The 21602-nt window shown below is 37.2% G+C and overlaps 2 protein-coding genes across 5 annotated transcripts in view; one reads left to right on the top strand and one right to left on the bottom strand.

The window, feature by feature from the left end:
* Positions 1 to 578: 578 nt before the first annotated feature.
* LOC134542420 (anaphase-promoting complex subunit 7) lies at positions 579 to 21201 on the bottom strand. Of its 3 annotated transcripts, XM_063386635.1 has the most exons (12): positions 20817 to 21201; positions 18623 to 18845; positions 17790 to 17971; positions 17204 to 17316; positions 16144 to 16327; positions 15241 to 15444; positions 14011 to 14253; positions 12719 to 12847; positions 11223 to 11368; positions 9096 to 9246; positions 5174 to 5272; positions 579 to 3164 (listed from the first exon to the last, which is right to left on the bottom strand). In XM_063386635.1, exons 1-12 carry the CDS (start codon positions 20883 to 20885, stop codon positions 3096 to 3098), a joined length of 1812 nt encoding a protein of 603 aa, XP_063242705.1. In that variant the 5' UTR covers positions 20886 to 21201; the 3' UTR covers positions 579 to 3095. The 3 variants fall into 3 exon arrangements, with proteins under 3 accessions (XP_063242705.1, XP_063242707.1, XP_063242706.1); XM_063386637.1 differs by lacking the exon at positions 579 to 3164 and having other exon boundaries at positions 5195 to 5272; positions 9075 to 9246; positions 20817 to 21053; XM_063386636.1 differs by lacking the exons at positions 579 to 3164; positions 5174 to 5272 and adding an exon at positions 6034 to 7185 and having other exon boundaries at positions 20817 to 21056.
* LOC134542418 (histone acetyltransferase KAT2A) overlaps positions 21048 to 21602 on the top strand; it is a 43173-nt gene continuing 42618 nt past the window's right edge. The window contains exon 1 of one of the 2 annotated variants that reach the window (XM_063386632.1): positions 21048 to 21250. The gene's annotated coding sequence lies outside the window, so the exon portion shown is untranslated. Of the gene's footprint in view, positions 21540 to 21602 lie in introns of both variants that reach the window. The other variant, XM_063386633.1, reaches the window with a different exon arrangement.

Raw genomic sequence — 21602 nt, forward strand, 5'->3', positions numbered from 1 at the left:
CACCAGGGACAAAAATTTTGCAGGTACGTCTGGGAACTTATTTTATTCCAAATATGGAGAATTTTCCTAAAAAGAGAATGGTGTGTTTAAGCTAGTGGAGACAACCATCTGTACATGCAGAGCAACCAGTGTTGTCCTCACTGTTAACAAGGAACAAGAAACGTGGTTTGAGGCTGCCTGCTGCCTTACAGATTGCACTTCCTGCTCCCAGAAACTCAAGGGTTGAAAGGCTGCAATGGGTGTGCTGAAAAGATTGCTTACATTATAATTTTTTTTTCTCTTTCTGCCAAACAGCTATTACTCCAAATAATAAACAGTCAAGGTTTTAATTTCACAGCAATTCGTAAGATTATACAGGAAGTCTACTGGATTGTTGAAATTATATTTAGTGAATTTTTCTTAACCTTTTTTTGTGACATTCCATAATAAAAACACTACATATGTCAAACTGTTATTGGTGGTGGTAGGTTACAGTTTAACATCTCTCTCGACATCAATTGGGAGAGGCGATGAGAAAGCAGTACAAAAATAACAAAATAAATTAAAAACATATTCAATCCACTAAAAATCATACCAAATGAAATTAAATGAACCATTTATTTGCCACATTTCCCATCTAGGCATACTACTTAGGAGTTGTCAGAAGACATAGTGACAGAATGTTGGATTATTTTCTGAGCAACACAAAAGAACTTCTGAATTCAAATTGCTTAATTGGTAGGTAATATTGTTTATTAGACCAATCTAAAAATGCCTCAAATGGTATTAAAACTTAAAGAAATATATACATACCTCACACCTAAGTTTCAATGATATTATTTAATATAAAATTATATGAATCAATTATCACATGAAATTAAAATTTACAAAATTTTACTATAATGAAATCCTCACAAATTTTTTAAATTAAAACAAAAATAATAATATCAGTTGTGCGTGTTGAAGGTTAAAACCAATAGCTATGGTGAATTCAAAATTTATTTTCATAACTTTGATACCAAGTTCGAAATACGAAAAACAACCAATTTTTGTACATCAGGTTGCGTGACAATTTTGTCAACAAATTTGCAATTCAAACACACACTTACTCACACCACGAACAGGATGTCAGGTAATGAAATCTTTTAAGGTTTTTAAATACAGTGTAAACTCTTTATAACTTCACTCGATTTAACGACAAACTCCTTAAAACATCGAAATTGCTTGACTTTGGTTTGTTTACCTTGTTTTCTATACAATAATACACTCTATATAGCGTCACGCTCACTCTATTTAACAACAATACGGCATTATAAATCATTAAGCAGTACTTTCTAAGTTTCCGAAGTTGATAAGAACTACAGGTGTGTACTTTCTTTTGTTTGCTGTTATGTTGTTTTATTATCTAGCACGTGTTATTTCGACTGACGTACCGGAGGTTCTAAGAAATTTTGTCTTTTGTTTTTGCATGATGAATTTGCACATGTTTACCTAGGTCACTAGACTATTGTCAAGTTGTTACACGTTATCATTTTCGCAGTTGCTTTCAGATTTTCGAACTAAAAACATAGCGAGTAAACGAAAATCTTTATGTATTGACGAAAAAGTTTTATTAAGCACTTGATGCAGCGAAACTATTAGAAAAAATACTTTTTATATAATCAAGGTGATCCGGCAGTATCTCAAGATATCAGTAAAATACATAAGAAAATACAATTAAAATATTGGAGCAGCAAAAAACATCAGACGAAGATAACAGTCTACACGCAATAAGTGTTGTTATTTGTATGAATATTAATGTTCGTGTGTAAAATGTGTACTATATTAGTAAATACACATTATTATAGAATAGTAAAATTATATCTTTTATTTCTCTCCATTTAACGACCACTCTCTATAACATCGAAAAATGCTGAGTACGTTATGTGTCGTTATGTATCGAATTTACACTGTATATGAAAAAATGAAAACTCTATTGAAATATGTGAATAAAAATTAAATTATTCAGTTTCCCATTCCCATGATTCTTCACAAAAAAATTATACGAAAATGATTATAAAAAATAAAATGGCCAGTGGCAGGGCCCTGGGCGGTTGCCCTGATTTACCTGCCTCGGAGCCGCCCCTGCTCTTCTTTCATCAAATTTTGAAAAACCAAAGCTGAGGAATTTTACTGGGCCTTGAATTAAAATTGAGGATTTAAGAATCACACTGCCCTAGTCTTAGTAATGAGTAATTCACACCAGCATCATTCTACAAATAAACAAGGAATGTGGAATATAAAATAAATGATCATTTAAAATTATGATAAAATAAAAAGTCAATGAAATGATCTTTTTCTTGAAAGCTTTAGTTCCCAAACAAGATAACATTTTTTTAATTTCCTTTCAATACTTTCAATATGTAGCTAGTGATGTGTTGATGGTTTTATTCAACTTTGAATATAAATGTGTTTTTTTTTTTTAAAAAAAAATCCTGATACATAGCACTGGTATAAACAAGGACAGATGCTTCAGTGACTGAACAGAGCTACAAGACCTTGGAATATTTTCTTCCTGAAATCAATTTTATGTGCTTGAAGTTGAAAAACAATGTCCACAAATTTGAAATTATAAAAAAAAATGTATTAGAATAATAAAAAACATGTTTTCATTGGTAATGAGATGTTGTACAGGCAGTTGTATCAATAATTCAATATGAAAAAAGTTAATTAAGGTTTACAATACGATGAAAAGTTATACAATTTAAGATATATTTTTTTAGCTTCATTTGATAACATTTTATCACAGAAGAAATATATAGCATTATTAAAATCTAATTTTGTATCCTGATTAATAATGAACTAAGCAAAGCTCAAAACACATGTTCCTCTTCATTTCAAATAGAAAGTAAAATTTATTTTAAGACTATCAGGCAAAAGCACGAACATATAATAATTCATTTGGAAAAAAAAAAGCTGTACAGTCTTGCCAAATGCATTAAGGTGGCAAAAAAAAAGCCACTAAAAAGTTTAACATGACAAAATATAAAACTCTGTTCAACAAAAAAAGAACAGTCTTGGTTGAAAATTGTCCACAGCACTAGACTTGGTTAACTGCGATGCGAATCCTGCGCTCATCATTGGCTGTTCAGTTCCAGGTCCATGTCAGACCACACCCCCTCCGTCTCGCTCTCCTCTGCCTCCGCCTACAGCAAAGACACCACCGGTCGTTCACAGGCAGAACACACTCACACAGAGACCATTCAACTGCTTTCGCCACACACACTATGTACTTCAATAACTTCATCCATGACGCACAACTAGAACAACACAATTCTACCCAACAATCCTTCCCCACTACCTCAACAAGAAAAAAATCCAAAACTACTTGATTAATTTTATTAATTACTAGCTGACCCGGCGAACTTCGTACCGCCTTAGCGTAGCAATGATGCACTACTTTATTTTGTATAGCTGACCTATCTTAGGTATGAGTACCTATTCAATTTGAATCACTATAACTGAAAAGGACCTTACTAATTTAATTAAATAAAAAACAAAATATATATTGTCAAAATAGTGTTTATTCCATAGGATTCAATAATTCCACTAATGTTTTTACAAATTGCTATTGAACAACTTGGCATTTTTAAGTAAACAATGAGCTCAATACCACGCGCGCTCTATAAATCAACTAATAGTCTCTGTACCCCTCACTGCTTCTCTCTACTCTAATGCTTTTTTAAAACTATATTTTTAGTTTTATGTTCTGGCGCGTAAATAAATAATGTTGATGGTTTTCCGACACGGGAACAGGCGACATATAATTGGCCATGTGAAAAACATGGATTTTCTAGGTTGATGCCACATACACTTAGCGACTGCCCTTGCGATTTATTTATTGACATTGCAAATGCAAGTCGCACTGGAAACTGTAAACGCTTAAAGCTGAATGTCATAAGGTTACTTTAAAAATATTTATATTGTACAAAGTGTTGGGTTAGTTTGGAAATAATTTTATATATGGTGGTTCAGTATTCTTAAATTTTCTAATTTTCCGTTAAATTTTTTCTTTCATAAGAACCTTCTCGTGACAATAACAAACACAACAAAAAAAGAATTAGTGAAATCGGTTCAGTCATTTACGCGTGATGGCGTGACCAAGGGAAATAGGAATTCATTATTCTTAAATTTTCTAATTTTCCGCACAATTTTCTTAATTTTTTCTTTCATAAGAACCTTCTCCTGACCATAGCAAACACAACAAAAAAAAAATTAGTGAAATCGGTCCAGCCGTTCACGCATGATGCCGTGACCAAGGAAAACGGGTTTCATTTATATATATATAGATTATATTGTTATAATAAACATAATGATAGGCAATACGGACAAATACCGATACCATTTAATTACCGATACGTTCCTTTAACAGCTCTGATAACTGATACAAAATTGATTCAATACTTTTTGTAAATAATCACGTGATTTGAAAACTGCTCACGCTTTCTGAGTGGTGTCTGTTTAAAAAAAAAAAAAAATTAAGAATGTGCTGAGAGAAGTTAGGTAGTTCTGTTTCCATATTTCATTTTTCAACTGTGTTTTCAGGAGAGTTAAAAGGACTAAACACATATTTTTCAGAATAATTTTTAGAAATGAAAAAAGTGGTATTTTTATACATTTATCTTAATTTCTCCACCATTCAATATTCTGGTTACCGCTCAAATTTCATAGTTGTCGTATACACGACGAGAAGACTGTGTACCAGTTTAGAGCCTTGCCCTAAGAGGAGGTAACGCACTAGAAACACCAGCGACCGTCATACTTATCATCTTACCTCACTAACACCTGACTAGGCAGGCCCCTTACAAACATTTACAGGAGCCCTGCTTCAGTATCCTTCCGCCACAAGCCTAACTATCATTGTCATTATCCTATGACCTATAAGCATGTGTCACACAAAGTGAAACTATTAAATTGTTAGAACAAAAATTTTTATTAATGCTACCTTCTTTTAATGCATATACTACATGAAAAAAAAATTAACAGTCATTAATTTAAAGCAATTAATGTTCTATGAGATGATAAGTCAAGATAATATTTTTGGTAATAAAATGCCACCAGCATAACTGGGCATTTATAAAAGTGTGAGCATGTTTATGTATCCCCTGTTCGTGGCCAGTAAGTGTCGAGATCTGCCTGCACGAAGTGCACTCACGTTCTGTCTCCACAAGGGCAGGAGGCCGTGGCTCGCCGTGTTGCCCTGGCCGCTCGTCGACTCCGAGGTCCTGCCACTCATCAGGACATCGATGAGTGCCTGGCAACGCGGGGCAAGTCACGCCTGTTAACGCCACACCTCTCTCCCACAACATAAACTACAGCTGCAGTACGTTATACATGTTTCAGGACACCTTCGTATTCCTCTTATTAAATAAGCAAACAGTAATTTTCTAAACAATAATGGATTTCAACTTAAAAAAAAAAAGAGAGAAACAAACTTTTTGGGCAATAATAATGTACATCCTACATAATATGGAGAAAATGGAGGAATTGAAACATCTTATCACGTTTGATAAAAAATTGTATTGTGTGAGAACGTCTGAAATGAGTTTTACGAAAATTAAAACCAGGTTTTTATGTAGAAAAAGAGACGTGAATAGAGGGAAGAAAGTAATTTTAGCAGCATAATTTGAGGGGAAAGTATTGCATTGCATTTAATGACACATACACGGGACCTTAAGAAAATGTTGTAATCACGGGAAACGTAAATACAGATAACGCAAATACGGGGTTTCACTTTAATGCTTTGTATTATCATATCTTAAATATATGCATAACTAGTTTTGGGTTACAATGGAACATTGAATTACATATCATCTGATATTTTGTAATACACAACGAATCAAAACTGAACATCCTATTCATGTCGCCGGGGATTTAAACAGGTTTGTAATAATTAGGATTTTGGATTAACCAAAATCATAATATCGAAGTTTTACTGTACATGAAACATTTTTATGATAAAATATGTAACTTTGTAATAAAATGGTCTGAAACAGATACATTCAGAATAAAAATACATTAGCAAGCATTTGTGCACAATAAAACAAATTAAATTAATTTTTCTGATCCATTCACTTTGGTACAAAATTTTTGTCCGGTAATAACATTCCTTGAATTTCAAACATCAAAAACATTACTTTTTATTTGATTTTAATTAAGTTATGGTTAACTGCTACTTAATTCCATGATATAACTTACATTTTGGTGCTATATGTGTGTATTGACTTACATTTCAGTGTTATGAGATACTTTTTGGTATTATTTAGGTTTTACTGCAATTCACCATACAATCTTATTCCTACTAATACAGTAATAAGTCATCCTCATGTGAGGGTCATGGGTTTGTTCCCAGCACCCAGGCACAGAGGAGATAAGAACCAGAGGCGAAATCAGCTGTGCACACCCGAACTCGCCGTGTTGACACATCGTAGGCTAGCCGCCATTTTTGTGGCAAGTATAATTCTGGCGTTGGTATAGCGTTTTAAACTTTGGAATGCTGCAGAGATCAGTTTTATGAAAATGAATGAGTTTCGTAAACGTTTTGGAGCCACTTGGTGCTCGGCACCAAACTGTTCAAACAACAGTGGTCAACCTGAAAAAAGAAGCTTCTTCAGATTTCCTATAGATGAAATACTGTAAGTAAAAATAACGTGTCAACCTAGTACCTAAAAGTTCTGCAATGTTGATTCCACAACTTGCAAAATGTGGCTGTTACTTTCCTTCTATTTGTTATCTTAATTATCAGTAATATTTTAGAGTGTAATGTGGGTTTGTTAACTAATGCAGTAAACGAATATAGGCAGTGGGGATGAGCGTAGTGCAGACACATTTTACAGCGCGAAATCTGATATAAAAAATAAATTATTTGTAAGATAAATTACATCAGGTTTTGCGCTACGCCTCAGCGCTACGTGTCTCTCCCACTGCTAAAAAAAAAATAAGCATCATGTACCACAGGGTCAGCTGTACAAGAGTGTGCCATCAGAATCGTACCATCAGGACCACAGGGTTAACTTGGATACGCAATACGTAACTTTAACCCTGTCGTGATGAGTTCTCCTTCTCCTCTCACCGATGTCTCTCTTGAGAGCCAGGTATCCGGGTGGAGAAGGTCCAACTGCTGGTCTTGCGGCAGGATTCACACTCGGCTGGTATGCAGGCGAATAGCTAGTGGGGTGAGGGATGGGACTAAACTATTCATTGAAAATAATGTCGGTATTTTACACGGAAATTTTATTGTCCTGAATGTCCAAACATACACTGAGTTGAAACACGGTACACCCTATCGTCCAGAAAGGGGGGGGGGGGGGGGAGGGGGGGGGGGGGGGGAGGGAGACAAATTCCCTAGGCCGAGATAGGTCCTCGGATGGCCTAACTCGCGAAGAAGGGGTGCGAGCAGCAGAAAACGGATAGCCAGTCGTTCTGCTACTCCCCCTATGATCGTCCTATGGCCAGTGGGCGGAATCCAGCCTCACTGGCCGTCGGGCCGATCAACTGACTTTCAGGTGGATGACCTCGCCTTTATATAGGGAGAATTGCGCGGGAACGAAGAGATGAAGGGAAGGGTGAACTAACTCCTCTTTGGAAGGGATGAGATGCGCGCGCATGAATCTTGCCGAAATTTCCCTGCCCTGGTGGTGGAAGTATAAACTAGATATTAATAATTAAAAAGAAAAGATAAATTTGACATAAATAATTATATGTACATACATACATATTCAACCCTAGGTATTAAAAAGTATTTAAACTTGCTTTCACAACTTAAGTAGTTAAATTTATACTTTTATAAAATATAAATACAGTTGGTAGTTCGCCGGTCACAAGATGGCGTCCCAATGTACATGTTTAGCTGTGGCAAGAGAAAAATATACATTTGTTTACACAACTCGTCCATATTTACAATAATATTCTGCAGTACATTAATATGTGTGGTTATAGCGACGTAAAAAATAAAGGGCGAAGATGATTGGTTGCTTTAATGAATTATTCTACTGTTTGTTGCTTTGTTTATAACCTACGACGTCGCACAGATTCGCCGCCGCATATTACGTGAGTAGGCCTACTGCCGAAACACCTTTTTCCCTGAATTGCTTCTGAACTTATTAAAACTTGTTTTGGGTTTAATTATAACGTAAAGTAACGTGATATTTAATATAGGGAGGGCGGGCACGCGTCAACCCAAATGAGATTAAGTTAGTTCTTTAGTAAAAACAGGGATTTATTTCAAGACTTATGCACGAGAAGCTATTCCTGATATTTACTATATAATTTGAATTTATTGCAACAGGTTGACTACCTACTGTCCTAGAACTAGGCCTAATACTTTCCATGCTTTACTCACTTAGGTACGTACCAAAAGAAAGGAACGATTAGTGTGCACGTCATTTGTGTATTTTTTTTTTTTTTTAAATATTTCTGGAGGATCAAATGCAACAAATTTGATATAGGTCTTCCCACTATTTTTTCTTGTATGCAGATATGGTCATGGATTGTGTGCTGTATAACCTCTGATTTCACGCAAATAAAATATTCCGTAAGTTGCCTATGCAAACACGCCGTCACACACGGACAAATAGGCTCGTCACTTAATTAAACACGCTCTAACACAACAAAAAATCACCGTCCCATAATACTTCACCACTAGCCAATCTACGCATGAATCGTAACTGAATGCATTCGTTATGTATGGTCCACGCATTAAACCTTAATGGCAAATTGAATATAATTATGTGTCGAGTAGAAATTTTACGGAATAATAATCCATACTTCAGGAAAACGTAGCATTCAACATGTGTTTATGAGCAGCGCACACGCCACAAACATGGCGGCCAACTTTTAGACTGTCTGCTGTCGAGTTCGCCAAGATCAAAGAGACCGCGCCTCTATTTTGTCTCTGGTTCACTTATATACTCTGTGACTCGGTATGACTCAAGCTTATGAGCACCGAGTCAGTGTCCAAGTAGTTTGAAGTCCACTCTAATCTTGGAGATACTGTTACCTTTATAGCCCCTGTGTATAATCGTGTGGAGTAAAACATGGCAAGTAAACAAACAAACCTAGCGGAACGGCACTCCCACCTCGTTTTCAGAGTCGGCAGAGATGCGGTCGTACGTCTGGTCGTGAGGCTCGTCCTCGCCCACGGTCATGTAGAAGGACGGGTCCAGCTTCGAGGTGGGGTTGTCGAGCCGGTGCACTCCTTCCAGCGCACGCCTGTTGTTGGGCTCCAGGCTGAATGCAACATGCAGCAGGAGTGTCTCTCGTTACCCTGGGTTCATGAACTACGTGAGGAGCACCACGACGCAACCAGGGCCGGATTTAGAGGTCTGGAGGCCTCGGGGCAACAGAGGAGCGGAGGCCCCCTGGCCCCAAATTATTTTCCAAATAAAATGAACAATTTTTTTCAGTCGAGTTTCCCAATAAATAATATGTTGTGAAATCAAGTAGATTCTCTTAGGATTTAATAAACATACATAAATATAATCGGAGACAAGAATTATATTAAATTAAATTTTACTGTTAATGAATATTTTGGTTTATATTTAACAATAATATAATCATGTATGTACAAAGTACTGTAGGTAAAGGTAAAACAGCAAAAAAAGAATATCAAAGGAAAAGATGTTTACTAGTGTTTACTTGTTGGAATTTGAAAGATTTTTTTCCGAAGTCTCTATTGTGGAGGCCCTCCGTTTGTGGGGGCCCTCCGTTTGTGGAGGCCCCAGGGCTTATGTCCCGGTTGCCCTCCCCTAAATCCGGCCCTGGACGCAACACGCTACCAACGCAATAAAATCATGGTCATTTACAAAGCACAAAAGTCGCAAGACATCACCAACCCTACAACTACATCTTGAAATTGTAAAACTCGTAGAATCCAAATTTCTTGCACATGGCTTCTTCTGATAATTCACATTTATCATGAAAACATGAAACTGTCAATAATTTGATTAAAGGTTTTTTTTCTTTCACTGTGCAAAAGCTTAAAAAGAACCATCTAACGTATATAGTAAAAACAGCATCATTGCCTTCTAAGTACACAACGTCAGTGTACTTAAAAGTTTCCGGAACAAATCGCTTCAAATATGGAAGGAGGAAATGCAAGTTGAAAGTCGGCCGATGCTTGCATTGCGTTTTTGCAGCTCGTATAATTTATAAATGGGTATACTAAATACATGTGATCTAACGTTTGGCATTTTGCGTTCCTGCATTTTCGTGTATGGTTTATAAACTGGACCGTAGCCTTCAATGCAATGCTAAGTGGTCGCTGTTGATACCTACAGTACAGTTGTCTCGCCTACAATAGTACATTTTAGTAAGCCCTGCTAAGCATATAATATCTCCTTGCCTTGAACTGAGTGCATGAATATGTTGCTCATTTGTTACACTGATATGTCAAATTATGACAAATCTAAATATGTATATTATATTACAAAATTTTTATTCTCATCTTCATGAACAAAAAGAAATAACTTTCTTCAAAGATTGACACCAACAGTGTTCAACTAACCTTGAATTGACCATGCAAAGCTGTTAAATTTTTACAATGGCATCTGAACAATTTGAATACCAAGTGTGGCTAAAATTGTAATTATGTTACAGATGGAATTAAATACGCCTGCATATCTGGGAAAAAACTGTGTTTATTCTTAAAATGATTCCTGACTTAACAATTCTGATGCATCAAGTAGAACAAAAATAAAGGGTTTACTTGGGGTATCTCTAGTTTCCTTTACTTCAGCACTATCCATCTCTTGTAGCATTCAGGCTGGTTGCAAAACAAGTCTAGACACTGTATTCAACCTTTGAGCAAACACAATTTGTGAATTTCCTTACTCATGTTCGAAAGCTTTTAAACGAAAGAAACTACATTAATGACTTGAGACGTTTTGCCTTTCCCGGTGTTGGACCCTCTACTCTGGAGCTTCCTTCTTCGGGAAGGGAGGGATGAGGGGTTGAGACGGTAGTTGGGTTCTCAATGGCCACCTCGCCACAAGGTGGATCCGGGTGCTCCAAGACGTGGGTGGGCGGTGTCGCAGCCGTGGAGGGGAGGGGAGGGGAGGAGGATGTGAGAGACAGAGAGAGAGAGAGGAGGATGATGGGGATGGGACGAAGGAATTTACACGCATCAAACAAACTGTGGGAAACTTCTGTAACTGAGCAGCAGCGGCAACCTCCAAGTTTAAATAAAAACTTGCAGCTGGACTCACTTCAGTGCTATGGTGTAGTGGCCCAGGGCCTTCTCGTCCTCGTGTATCCGGGAGAGCAGGTCCCCCAGCATCTGATGCAGCTTGCACGTTGGTTTGGTTTCCACCCGCTTCTCGAGCAGAGCTATCGCAGCTTCCAGCGCCATCTCCTTCAACACGCAGCAGATCACGCTAGCGGGCGACTCGCACGAGGATTCGCGCAGCCATAACATGCGGTTCAGTTGAAAAAAGAAATCACTATCTTCATTATGTTGCTTATCTTAAGTTACTCAATTTATAAAAAATTGTACACAAAAGCATTCTCCATATGCATAACGTTAGTTTTTGCACAATAAACTATGGGAACCCATATTTAAAATGCCATGATTTGACAATAAAATGCATTAGTCGCCAAGCGACCTATATGTGCTAATAATACATCTTTCTTTCTCTCTCTCTTACACACACACTGTATCTGCTTTTTTGTATTATAGTAGTCAAAGGCATATACAGAGCACTCTGAAACTCTACTCAGTACTCAATTCCTTATTCCACTTTATAGGAATCACCAGCATCACACTAAAAAAATAAACGGGGCTTCACTACATTTTACTAATATATTTTAGCTTGGTAGCCCTAGCTATCTCCATTGTAGATCCATTTACTTACTATCCACACAAAATTCTTGCTTTCTCGTAAATAGTTAATACACACATAACATTTTGATGGGCCTGTCAAAGCTTAGCATCTGATGTGAAGCTTCAATTTGTTGCAAAGCTTTAAAACATTGGAAGCCTAAGATTCGCTCATAAAAATATTTAGTTTTTTTTTGTATATGTTTTGCTTCAATAATATATGATACTTAAAAAAATCAAAAGGCAGCACTCCGTTGGTTTTTATGAAGATACTATAAGTAGGGCCCAATTGGTTAATCACTTAATCAGTTCAAACATTACAAATGTTAAATAATCATTACTTTTTTATTTCAATACTGTGAAGGCCTACATTTTGATTTCAACCAAGAGTCTATCAAAACATGTTTTTTTTTTTAAGTAGGAGACTTCCCGGTAAACTAGTAAATAAAATGAGCACTATTTACTCACTGGTACAGTATATAAAGTTATGGTTTAAAATTTCATTGCATATTGACTTACAAAAAAAAAAGATAATTTTAACACGAGGTTCCTGTACCCTGCTTTCCCTCTACCCAGTTAATTAATTTAAGGCTAACTATCGGTCATAATAATAATTTTTACTATTGCAATTTTTTTTAATTAAATTTATTTATAAGGGCCTCTATACATATAAACTTTTGTTACGTATGTTAAATGAACTTTACTCGCACCAAGTTTAAGGGTATTGAGAAACAGCTTCAGTAGTGGCATCATGCCAAAGATACCAAAGATACCAAATCACTCTGCTGGTGAAATGTGAACGAAAGATAAGCAAGCAATGAGTGTCATAGTTTGCTATAGGCAACCAATTAAAAAATTAAGAATATTCATCTCTGGAATACTAACCTGCTCATATATTTCAGCTAGAAGATACACAGCAGGAAGATAATTATCATCCTGAGCAAGTGCTTTCTCCAGAAGTCCTTTAGCCTTGCACACTGACATAGGGTCGCGGAGCATGACACTGGCATACAGCTGGAAAAAATAATACTTTCTCACGACTGTACTACAAATTGCAGATAAACCATTTACATATCAAATATAATGGGAATACCTTTAAAAAAAAAAAAAAAATTGTTTACTATATATGTACATACACAAACAATTCGCTTCAGGGATAATGTGGTTCAAACAACACTGAATACTGGTTCTGTATCAAAAGTTACTGATTGCTCAAGACAGACATTTTTAAATGTCAATATTCCACACTCATTTCACAATTTTGCAAACAAATTTAAGTTCGAAATACAGTAGATTCTTTCATTGTGAAAAACATATATGCCAAACAATCATTTAATTTAGTCCCTTAAAATTAAAATTGTAATTTCCGAACAACTCTCCAACTTTGCCTTGCCTGAATGAAATTCCAAGGACTTTTCTTACTGATTTTTTTGTTTTCTGTTTTGGTGGCGAACTGATAAAGCTTGATACTTTAATAATAAGTACACTTTCACAATATGCACAAAAAAAAGTTTGTTTATTGTACTACTTTTAAATACTATCAATATAAATAAAAATTACTGTAAAATATTGATGTGATAAATATTGCAGGGCATACTATCCACACACTACCTATTTATGTATGAGAAAGGAGTGTTGCTTATGACTGACTATCCCAACTATGGTTAGTTTGCATTTAATTGAAAATTTTTGAAAGCCATACTATAATTTACTTCTAATAATCCTCCACCCCAGGGCAAACTTACACGCAAGCATAAATCACCTGGAACTGTCACCAATATAAACATGTTACTTCTACACCAATTCTTACTGTAATGTTCATAAACAAAAAAGAAACATTGAAGGCAAAGATATCACCGATGTTTTGGTCGGCGTTGCAGTCACCGTGATGGCGAAACAGCGGTGATATCTTCGTCTTTGACATGGCTACATCCCAGAAGCAAAGCAACTTCAGATAATGGCCATGAAAGCCTGCAATTTTTATTAAAAAAGAAACATGTTTACTGGCCAATCATTTCTAATGTAGCATTATTAAAAGAAGTCGTGTGTTGACTTGCTGTCACCTTCACAGGATGTGAATTGAATCGGGATTGGTTTGAATTAAGGAAAGGATTGCTTTGAATTGTACACAGTTACGGGACAGTGCCTAGGTAAGCCAGGATTGGACACGAACTCACAGTGAGAGAGCGAGGCGTTTGCCCCAGCTGCTTGCAAGCATTGCTGGCCATCGTGAGCGCCTCTCGTATCCTGTGCATGGCGATGTAGTTGTCCACTATGCCCTTGTGAGACTCGTAGCGGTACGACGAGATCTGCATCGCTTCTCGGAAGTGCAGCACCGATTCCTGGTGCTTCTTCAGCTCAAAAAGTATTAGACCTTTCAAAATAAGGGCTTCCACATTGCGAGGGTTCATAAAAAGTGCCTGCAAAAAAAAATTAAATTTTTTTTTTACATCTACACCACACATAAGAATGAGACTATTTGGTTATTTGGGTATGGATTTTAAGAACAGCAGCAAATTTTATAATGCATAGTTTGCTGCATAGTTTGCAACATCTGTTCATGCCGTAACTACCTAATGAACTGTGTATATGCTAATTTTGTCCAATGCTCACTACATCTTAACTTACATTCTCTTTTTATGGGAAAAATCAGATTCAGGGAATGAGATACGCCTTGAGAGTGAAAATTTAATGTACAACAAATACATTTTTTTGTAAACATTTTCATCAGATGATAAAGTCTTTTTGGCTCTGACTAAAAAAAAAAAATCTACCCAATCATCACAAAAAAAAAAATTAAACCAGGTAGCACATTGTTCAACAGCAAACACACAAATGTTACCAACTGTTGACGTTCTTCTGCAGTATAGCTGAACCATGTGTGTTTAACATCATTAAGGGCCTCGCCTATCTGGACACACATACTGTGTGCAGAGCTTCAGAAAAAAACCACAAAATTTGAGTGAATTCTGTTTATGAAAAGCATTTAAGAATGTGCTGAGGGTAGATGGGTAGTTCTGTTTCCATATTTAGTTTTTAAACTATGTTTTTTAGGGGAGTGAAAATAGCTAAAACGTGTGTTTTCAGAATAATTTTTAGGCAAGAAATAATTGGTACATGATCCAGGAAAGCACTCAAGGGACTTGCATTACACCTTTATCTTAGTTTCTCAGCCGTCTAATTTTATGGTTACCAGTCAAATCTCAGTTACCCTATGCGCGCCAGTTCAGAGATGATACTGCGCTAGAAGCACCAGAGAACGTCACGCTAATCATCCCGCCTCCCTAACACAGATACACCACTAGGCGGGCCCCTGAAAGGTGAATCGGTAGATCTGCACGGTATACCTAAACCATTCATGCCTATCGGGTTTTGTGCCGGTGTAGCCAAATATTTCACTGTCATACCTTCTGCACGAAATACACAGCGCGAGTGTTTTTCTTGATACCGAAGAAGTAGTAAGCCATGGCGACCAGGACTTCGCTGCTGTACTCGGGGACAGTCAAGACGGACGGAACCAGCTTCTCCAGCTCCTTGATGCGGTCCTCTTTGAACAGCAGAGCCGCTAGGATGTCTAGGCCACGCTCCATGAACGGATCTAGCGACTGTGCCTGAAATACCACATCACAACAGTGCTCTACAAATACGTGAAGCACTGAAATTCAAGTTGCAAAAGAAACAGTACTACAGTGAAATCTGCATGGACAAGTCTTCCCATTAAAAAACATAAATTCTTTTGTGTTCTTTGAATGATTCGTGCAATGAGAAATACAGAATTAATATGAAATCTTGGACTTGCTGGTTTAAATAGTGTAAACCAGCAATAATGTACATTATATAAAAAATTAGTAGTACATGATTAATTGCGATTTAATCCCTAAATTAATTGCAAATTGACTGGCCTATAAATATTTTCTGTGTTATAATTAACCATAAGTTGTCACTTTTTATGCAATTGAAGTGAAAAAGGCCTTCATTACAGAATTGTATGGTTCGACACACACTGTAATCCGGCACCAATGGACCCGCTTGTGTACAGATTTTTAAAGGTGGATTCCGGTTGCCTGGATTTTTTAGTTCATTCAGAGTTTATCACTACTATCTGATCATTTCAGTGCAGTGTTTTCTAGCGGGTTATTTTTGACACTTGCACTCCTAGTATTTCATTACAACTAAACTCACGTTCAATAAGCAGGAACGGCCAGGCAGTGGTCCTGAGCATATCCGGGTAAAGACCATTCACTGTGTAGTTAAAGTTCGCCACCAACACCTTTCAAGAGTAGAGTCACATAAAAAAAAAGAACCCAGACCCTCTGGAGTATCATGATGGCGGTGGTGTTGTCCCCGACGTGGTAGTAACTCTCGCCCAGGGACACGAGCAGGTTCACGTTGTCGCGCAGCACAGTGCGGCTGTCCAGCTGCTGGAACGTCGCGATGGCCTGCGCGTACTCGCGGCCGTGCATGCTGGCGTGGGCCTTGATCCACGAGTTGAACCTGCGCAGAGTCGCAAACGCCCCGCTCGGTCACAAGGTTCTCACGGAAGGGCGATCCTGCCTCCCGCGGTGGAACACCTAGTCCTCCTGGACCCGGAAAGGAAACTTTTCACGCGAGAAAAATCCACGATCTCGCCGGGACCTTCGACTGACACCAGCCAGGAGTTCAAACCACTGGACCCAACTGCTGGATTTCATTCATCATTCATGAGCAACGAGGTGAAACCCAAGTGGTTCAAACCCCTTGGAGGTTCCATAGCCTTAATCCTCTGTGCTTAACCGTGCAATGTTTAACTTTATCAATCAAAACCATTTATCATGACCCAAAAATAAATGACAATACCGTGTGTTAACAAATAAACACACTTGCCATTTGTTCACCGAAAATAAAAATCTGTGCAATGTTAGTGGGACGAAGCTGGCTTTCAGTTGAGCTAACAACCTTTAAGATGGATAGACTTATCAATCTTGGCTAGCCTGAAGAATGGCTGAAATGAGGGTTATTTAAGTGTTGTGACAACGGCACTGTTCTCAAAAAATTATTTAGCCTGTCGAGGCACACAACTTAACTGGGGGCCCCAGCAGCATAAGACGACAAAGCTACTGATGAGCCAACCTTAGATCTAGTTTTATTTTATAAGATACTACTTTTTATTTCATTTTGCAATCTGATTTTATAGGTTTGTAATTAACTCTAGAGTTAGCAGGGTCACCAAACTATAAAGTAATTGTAAAAGCTAACCTACCCCATCTGTTTATAACAAACATAATGTATGAAAGTCTCTGCTAGTGAGATATGCAAGAATTTCTTTGAAAATGTAGAATACTTTTTTCCCCCTGACAAGCCCACCATAAACAAAGCAGAATACAAACTGACCATTCCATGGAGCTAAGTGCAGGTGCACTTTCCAGAACAAAGGAATGTACTTCCACACCTTTGACGCCCAGACTTAGAAGCCCTTCTACAGCATCCAGGGCTAGAGGACTTTCCTGTGAAATGAAATAGAAAAAAATATAGAAAAATAATTAAACTAAAAATCACATAATAAAATAACATACCAGATACACAAATAGATTTGACAATTTAAAAACACACTAAAAAAAAAACTAACTTGATGCTAATTCCTATATTGGCACTCAAAGCAAAGTTATTCCATACTGGAAATAATCAAGTGTTTAATATCTCTTACATTTTTCCTTCCAATAAGTAGAAAGTATAATCACAATTATATTTTTTTAGAGGCCTTCTATATACATCTACAACTTTTATGCCAGAAGGCTTAGAATACATTTTACCAGCCTGGAAGCAGATCAAAAAATCTATTCCCCCCCCCCCCCCCCCCGAAAAAAAATACCATGCTCTCCCAATTATTTATCAGGTTAGCCTTCAAAGGCACTCTTGATGAATTTACATAAGCGCCCATTACTGACAAAAATATTAAACGTCATGTAACATTACCTACCTTAAGGACTTCCTTGTAGCAGGTGATGGCAGAACGGTCCATTCCGCTCTGCTGATACAGCTTGCCTAGGGCCATGTTTATTCTGGCATTGCGCTGCTTGGCCGGGACAGACTGCAACACCACAATCGCTTGGTTGTTTTGCTTCAAATTTACATGGCACATGTGGATCTTGTACTTCAGATCTGAAAACAGATTTCATATGGCTGCAAAGGAGGTTTCTGCACGTGACAAAGTTTCAAATGCATGCACAGATATGTACCTATACAATACATTAAAACTAGCTGACGTGGCTTTAAAATCGTGAAACTGGATTATATGTAAATGGATTAACTATTAAATAGTCTTCATAATTATCATCACTTGCACGACTTTCTACAACCACTATATTACACTAAGTAAATATCTGTTGAAAATATTTGCGGCAGAACAACAAATGCAAGAGAGTTATCAAGTTGAAAATTGTAGAAACAGCTCTTTCAAAAAAGTAATGAAAAAAAAAAATCAACAGGGTGTTTGCAACCCAGCTTTAATGCACTGGTAGCTAGACACGATACACTACCAAGTGGGGGGCCGCGGAGATTGTCACACCACTTGCCTCCCACCAAAGGCGATCCGGGTTTAATTCACAATGGAATAAAACACTGATTTTTCGCAAGCAGGAAATGTGGCGGACGTTGCAGTGAGCCGGTGGGTTTTCTCGGAGTACTCCCATTTCGCCAACTCGTGCGATCCATCACCGCTCCATCCTCATCTCATCGTTCCTCGCGATCTCTTACGAACTAAATGCTGACGAGACTTTCAAGCCCAGACTCAACGGTTCATTTGTACTGTACCTAAGTCGGATACAATGTCCTTGGGGGATTCGCTTGGCTTGCCGGCACTCTTCGACTTGATGAGCGACTTCCGGTACTGCAGGGCTTGCCGGTACGTGACCTCCGCCTTGCGGTACTGGCCCGTGTGGTACAAGGAGTGTGCATAGTACACCAGCGCCTGGAACTTGCAGTGGACCGAAAATATTTCCTGGGCGCTGTCGTTCAGCGAGAGCAGCAAGCTTGCCTGCAAAAATATTGTGAAACCAATGATTATGGGCGTATCAACAAGCAGTACTTACTAAATAGCAGTGGCAGCCCTGGACTTTGAGAGGCCTTGTATTACTTACTTTTGTAGGACCATAATATTTGGGAACAATAACCTTACTGGCAGAGGAGGGGCATGGGGAGTATGGAATAGCCCCCAGGAAAAAGAAGGAAGACAGATAGGGGAATTTGCTGTGAGCAAAAATCTCTGGAAATTTAAAACAACATTTTTATGCCAACCTGTAACTTAAACTCAATGATAGTTTTTTTTTTAATTATCTTGAAAAATATTAATATCCTTTCGTGATTAATTATACTAGGGTTAGTTTTATGAATGCTGACAATCAAATTCCGATGAAATTGCGTCATTATATGAGGCAATAAAATATTTGAAGATTTTTTTGATACAAAATCAAAATTTATTCACCATCTATTTAAAATACTTGCTAATAACAATTTAAGTCTTCTTTTCCCACATTAATGACCTCATTTTCAATGAAAAATAGACAAACAAGGACAATAAAAATGTAAAGGGCCGGTGTGGGGCCCTGCCATGGAGCTGCCTCTGCTGAGTAGCTGTAGTAACACAATAACAATGGTTACCAGTCCGTAAGCTACGTCACTTACTAAAGAAATTTCTTTTATTTTACAAGTTCTAAAGAAATGTAAAAAAAAAAAACTACAAACATGTTTACAAAAATTCCTTACAACACACTTTCATGCTAAGAGAACATTTTTTTAGTCAAGCAAGAAAGAAATAGCAGAAAAAAAATGTCATGCCTTAAAAACTTATGGTATGGTAAGTATAATAATTATATCTTTGGTATAGTATAGTATTCTACATTTGAAGAGATTTAGTATACCTAGGTATAATACGATACCCAAAAGTAAGTTTCCTAAGAAATGTGTTTTCTGCAAAACCAGCATGTGAATGTGCCCTGCTTGTCCCGTAAGAAAGTAGGAGTGGTAATAACTTTTGCACCACCATGACATCAATATTTTTTTTGTATTGCATTGTAGACTACTCCCCATAGTACAAACTACTTTTAATTACATTTATTATAATATATTTACCCCAAGCAATCATTAAATACATTATATGAGAACATATTTAGTGACTACTGTACAATGAAGTGAGGAAGTGAAGAAATGTGGTATGAGATTCAGCACTAAAAAGTGTGAAGTAATGGTCATGAATAGGAACAAAAACAGAATATGGAGATGCATTTAGTTAGATGGTTTTGAGTTTAAACAGGTGGAAACCTTTATCTAGGAATTGTATTAAGGTAAGAGGGCAAAATCAAGGAGAAAATAGTAACGAGAGGACGAAAGGAGATGCATTCTACAGGAGTGGTGTGAGAGATTTGGTATGGAAGAGGAAGGTGCCATTAAAATGCAAACAAGTGTTGTACAATACCTACTATGCACCCATACTCACTTATGGAGTACAGACTTTGGATGCAGATAAGAGAGATGCTTGAAAGATCAGAGCAATAGGTATGAAGTTTACAAGAAGTTTGTTAGTAGTTACGAGGCAAGATGGGATGAGGATATTGATTGGATGCAAGCAAGAGCAGGAGTGCAGGACTTGAATGAGGTCATGGAAAAAGTGAGAATGGGAAAAGAGAGGCTGCCTAGAAAAATGATGGCGTTGAAGTACACAGGTAGAAGACCCCAAGGAAGACCACGGATGTAGGAAGAGCAGATAGTTAAATGATTGCAGGTGAGAGAAGAATGGAACTCATTTAAGGATGAGACATAGTTGGGTGAAAGAGGAAGTAGGAAGCATGTTACTAAACTGACATGAATGCAGGCTGGAAGTAGTTGATAATGATAACGCAACGTCGTCCTGACAATTCCAACTTTTATGAATTTTCATAAAAAAATTAACTGAACTGACTTTCAATAACCTAATACACATGTATGAAATTAGAGTACCACAGTGACTTACCGCTGATATGACATTTGAATACAACTGTTCTTCATAAAGTGACTCTAAATGTTTAAACAGTGCAGTCATAATATTATATTTCGAGTACTTCACACAGTTAATACCGTCTAACCATACTCCTTTAGAATTCAACAGACATCAAATATCCGTCAGACATCAACGTAGAAAATATACAAAACAATGTGTTCGATTCGGGAACTAACTTTGCTCTCAATTATTTGCAGGTGTAACCAAACTTGTAGCGCTAGCACTTTTGAACACTTTATACAAAGTGGAAGCGAATAGAAGTACATATTAAAAAAATAGTTGTATTTAATTAATTATTATAAACGGAACAATACAGATTCACCACAATGCGCATTGTGGGGATTATTTTAGTTTGAGCCATTGGTTTTGTTATTGGAAACAGCAAATGACAGTTTTTAAATCGTAAGGTAAATTAAAAAGTATGATTGATTATTGGCTATTTGGAATTACTGTTTTGTGTAGGCTTTGTTATGTTGTCATTTTATGTAAATAATCCATTGATTGTCGATTGACTGTTGTCAAACTTAAGTCCAGTTTTTTTGCATTGTAACCTATTTATTTCTTAACTAATTTGAGTTGAACGAGAGTTAAAAGAAAGTGCCGTTATGTTATTAAGTGTTATGGTATTAAGCGATACTCAACGGGAGACAGGACCTACGCACAGTTTTACGTTTTCCGACCACTAGAGGACTAGGGGTACGTGATTCGATCACCGATCAGAGGAGCTGGGACTTTATATCCGAGTTTCACAGTTTCACC

The sequence above is a fragment of the Bacillus rossius genome (genome assembly GCF_032445375.1).
Source record: "Bacillus rossius redtenbacheri isolate Brsri chromosome 4 unlocalized genomic scaffold, Brsri_v3 Brsri_v3_scf4_2, whole genome shotgun sequence".
In the NCBI taxonomy this organism is placed as follows: Eukaryota; Metazoa; Arthropoda; class Insecta; order Phasmatodea; family Bacillidae; genus Bacillus; species Bacillus rossius.

What these genes read in the sequence shown, in the direction of transcription:
- LOC134542420 (XM_063386635.1), bottom strand. Translation starts at nt 20,885, where the DNA reads ATGACTGCACTGTTTAAACATTTAGAGTCACTTTATGAAGAACAGTTG. An exon ending in AAACGCCTCGCTCTCTCACT is followed by an intron (nt 12,848 to 14,010) that starts GTGAGTTCGTGT and finishes TATTTTTTCCAG; the next exon opens with CTGTATGCCAGTGTCATGCT. An exon ending in TAGCTGAAATATATGAGCAG is followed by an intron (nt 11,369 to 12,718) that starts GTTAGTATTCCA and finishes TGCGTGTTGAAG; the next exon opens with GAGATGGCGCTGGAAGCTGC.